Source organism: Arvicola amphibius, chromosome 15, assembly GCF_903992535.2.
Source record: "Arvicola amphibius chromosome 15, mArvAmp1.2, whole genome shotgun sequence".
Taxonomy (NCBI): Eukaryota; Metazoa; Chordata; class Mammalia; order Rodentia; family Cricetidae; genus Arvicola; species Arvicola amphibius.
This window is the reverse complement of record NC_052061.1, coordinates 4921461-4925696: the sequence shown is the minus strand read 5'-3', so window position 1 is coordinate 4925696 and position 4236 is coordinate 4921461. Positions and strand designations below refer to the sequence as shown.

General features: G+C 47.8%; 1 protein-coding gene across 1 annotated transcript in view; it reads left to right on the top strand.

Moving 5' to 3' along the window:
• Window positions 1-3225: 3225 nt before the first annotated feature.
• The window catches only part of Polr2c (RNA polymerase II subunit C), an 8027-nt gene continuing 7016 nt past the window's right edge, over window positions 3226-4236 (top strand). Inside the window, exons 1-2 of the mRNA XM_038313002.2 lie at window positions 3226-3377; window positions 3476-3525. Coding sequence (XP_038168930.1) covers window positions 3292-3377; window positions 3476-3525 — 136 coding nt within the window. The 5' untranslated portion in view covers window positions 3226-3291. The remainder of the gene's footprint in view (window positions 3378-3475; window positions 3526-4236) is intronic.

Here is a 4236-nt window from a genome sequence, read left to right as displayed (position 1 = left end):
TCCTGTTGTCCACTTTCCATCTAGACTGTTAAGTATCCTAGACCCCAGCAGTAGACAGTAGTGTGTGGAACAGGCCTGAGTTCCGGCCTCGGCACCGCCTCATACCTTCAGGGTCACTGTGACAACTCTGCATTCTGGACCTAGGTATTGTATTCTCTAAGTCAAGGATAAAAAACTCTCCACAGGCCATGAGCTCCCTGTCTACACTTGGTCTCTAAGGGCAGTCCTTCGCTTTCATAGTCCTCTATGCTGGCTGTCTTCTGTTGTGCTTTCCTTTTTTCTTTTTAATATTTATTTATTATGTATACAATATTCTGTCTGTGTATGCCTCTAGGCCAGAAGAGGGCACCAGACCCCATTACAGATGGTTGTGAGCCACCATGTGGTTGCTGGGAATTGAACTCAGGACCTTTGGAAGAGCTTTTCTGTTTAAGTCAACTGATAGGGAAAGTCAAGCTTCAGATTTTGTCTCATAGGCTTTCTGTCAGGCTCTTTCTGTACCTCTGATTTTTTTTCATTTTTTGCCTCTTGCCATCCCATAAAATTACTGCCATAGCCTTTACACTTTTATCTTTTATACCATCCCTCTCTCACTCAGCAGACCAACGTGATTCATAGCTCACGGGGATGGTGTGTGCTATGGAGCAGGCCTTCCTCTATCTGCAAACTCTTCTCTGGTTACTTCTGCCCTCTGAGTGTAGTTCCCTCGGGGTTCTGTTTAAGGGCCTCTTTTCTCAGTGTGAGCAGCTGCCACTTTTGTGAGGCCCGTTTAAACTCCTCAGGTGCAACTACACAGATCTGTAGACGTGGAGAGCATTGTATCTTTGCTTCAGAAGAACATCGGACGAGCAAGAGTAGAAAGGAAGTGTGTGTATCATTGCTGAAGCATACTTTGGGGACCTTTGAGGCGTCTCAGTGGGTAAGAGCACTAGCAATCAGGCCTGACGTCCTAAGTTCAGTCCCAGGGACCCACCTGGTGGAAGGAGCGGATTGATTCCCACATTGTCCTTTGATTCCACATACATCATGTGCTGGCACCATCATGTACATACACATACATAGTAAAGTACAGTGGTCTAGCTGAAGTGTGTGTGTGCATGCGATTGTGTGTGTGTGTGTGTGTGTTAGTACTTCAACTGGCCTGAGAACTTCCTTTGTACGGGATCTAACTGGTTGAGCACTTCCAGGAGCTTCCTCTCCACCTTCCATCTGAAAGCACAAGGACTGCTGCCCTGGATTGCCATGCCTTGGATTGCCATGCCCTGGATTGCCGTGCTCTGCTTCCCATGAGCTCTGAGGATTGGAACTTGGGTCCTTATTCTCGCACGTAAATCGTCTTACACACTTGGGTCAGCCCTCTTTTTATTTTATTTATTTATTATGTATACAATATTTTGTCTGTGTGTATGCCTCCAGGCCAGAAGAGGACACCAGACCCCATTACAGATGGTTGTGAGCCACCATGTGGTTGCTGGGAATTGAACTCAGGCAGGACCTTTGGAAAAGGAGGCAATGCTCTTAACCTCTGAGCCATCTCTCCAGCCCTGAAACCTTTTTTTAAAAATGAAGTTGTACACAGATAAACAAGAGGGCTGACCCAAGGGGCCGGAGAGATGGCTCAGAGGTTAAGAGCATTGCCTGCTCTTCCAAAGGTCCTGAGTTCAACTCCCAGCAACCACATGGTGGCTCACAACCATCTGTAATGGGGTCTGGTGCCCTCTTCTGGCCTGCAGACATATGTGCAGACAGAATATTGTATACACAATAAATAAATAAATAAATAAATAAAGGTTTTGTTGTATTCCTATCCATTGCATTTTTATTTTTATAATTTTTATTTTTAAAATTGTGATATAGTCACATCATTTCCCCTTTCCCTTTGTTCCCTCCCACTCCTTCCGTACACCTCTCAAACTCATGTCCTGTTTTGTTATATTGTCACACCCACACATTCCTAATACATAAATACAACCTGCTCAGGCCTTGTAATGTTATTTATATGATCTCAGGGTGTTTGATACTGTATTGGATAACCCACTGCAGGGCCCTTCCCTGAGGAAGGTTATTTCTCCCACTTGTAGCACCCCGGGTCTGTGTAGAGTTGAGCTCCCTCCCCTTCCGTGTTAGAATGTCCATTGGTGTCATTGTTCATGTCTCCTTTAGGCAGTCGTGTTGGTGGGACTTCATCATGTGTGGCGTTTCTAACTTTTCTAGAAGACTTTATCTCATGGCAAACTTAATGTTCCTCTGGCTCTTACAAGTTTTCCACTCCCTCTTCCACAATGATCCCTGGGCCTCAGGTGTTGAATTAGTTGTAGATATAGCAGTTGAGACTGGGCACCCAACAATCTCTTGTTCTCTGTGGTTTTTTTGTTTGTTTTGGGTTTTTTTTTTCTGGTTTTTCGGGACAGGGTCTCTCTATAGCTTTGGAGCCTGTCCTGGAACTAGCTCTTGTAGACCAGGCTGGTCTTGAATCCACAGAGGTCCACCTGCCTCTGCTTCCTGAGTGATGGGATTAAAGGCATGCACCACCACCACCTGGCTTCTTCTCTGCATTTTAATTGGTTGTGGAAGGTTTTTGTTTCTTTTGGGGGGGGGGGAGGTTGTTTTGTTTTTTTGTAATGGTCTCCATCTTTTGCAAAGAGAAGTTTCTTTAATGAGGTGAGACCTACACGAATCTTCACATGGCCCCTCTGAGAACCTTCCGAGCCTTGATCCCTCTTTCAGAAACCAGCAGATCTTCCCTGCAAACAAATGTGTCAAATTTTCACATTAGTAAGTGAAGCCCTCACACACTAGTCAAATGTCTCCTTGCTTCATATAGTTTCAGAGACTTAGTTCCTTATCGTCATGGTGGGGAGCATGGCGGCATGCATGGTGCTGGAGAAGTAGCTGAAAGTTTTACAAACAGATCCAAGGACAGTAGGCAGAGTATTTTTAAAAATTATTTATGTATATGGGTGTTTTGCTTGGGTCGAGTTAAGACGTTAGTCGCCATGTGGGTGCTGGGAATCCAAGTCCGTTATTTTTAGCAATTACAAATAATACTGGCACGAATAACCTCGTACATGTAGTTTTGTGCTATATATCTTGGGGATTTCAAGAGCTTAGGGCCTGGTGCATTTTGGAGAGAGTAGTTAGAAAACGCAGGCCATGAGAGTTCCGGCCTCCAGTCAGCAGGTGGCGCTGTGCGCACGTCTAGCCGGAAGCTCCGGGGACCTCGCCGACAAATTGCTGGTGGCCGCGCAGGCGCTCCGCGGGACCGGCGCGGGAGGCTGGCAGCAGGTCGCGATGCCGTACGCCAACCAGCCCACCGTGCGGATCACGGAACTCACCGAAGAGAACGTCAAGTTCATTATCGAGAACACGGACCTGGCGTAAGGCGGCGAGGGGAGAGGCGGGCGGACGGGTGCTCGGGCCTCCTGCGGGGCTGTGGCTTCAGGGCCGCTCACACTGCCTGACTTTCCTCCTGCAGGGTGGCCAATTCCATTCGGAGGGTCTTCATCGCCGAGGTGCCCATAATAGGTATGCGACCCTCCAGGTGGGGGGCTGAGAACACCACGGTGCTGCCCGGTGACCTGGGGCCGCCTAGGCCAGCCTCGGTGCGTGCCGTGCTCAGCAGCCTGGCTTCCAGCGCTGTTCCGTCTACCCAAAAGCAACGGAAATTAGGACCGAACACTGTTAAACAGCTGAGAGCTGCGGCCTCCTCCGTAGAGTGTAGACGATAGGAGTCGTTAGCAGGTGATACCCGGGATTACCGAAGTCGAATAGATACCGCGCCTTGATTTTTAAGTCAGTGTTGGGGTACTAATGGGTGTCTTTTGAAAATGTATGTTAATTGCACAAAATAATGGGTTTCGTCGTGACATTTTCCTGCGCGCGCGCGCGCGCGCACACACACGCACACGCACACGCACACACACACACACACACACACACACACTACTTGGATTGTTATTCCCCAATCCCTTCCTTTTATTCCCCTCCCACTGGTCTCCCCCGTCTTTCCTGAATAGTACCTTGCTATACTTTCTTGTCTCTCCCTCCCTCTTCTTTAAAACGTTGTATTTATTTATGTGTGTTTATATGTCCCTGGGCACAAGAGTGTCACAGTGCATGTGAGGAGGTCACAGTACAGTTTGTGGATGGATTCTCTTCTTCTACCATATGGGTCCTAGAGATCTTGACAAGTAAGTGCCTTTACTCGGCTGATCGGCTGATCCATCTCGCAGGCCC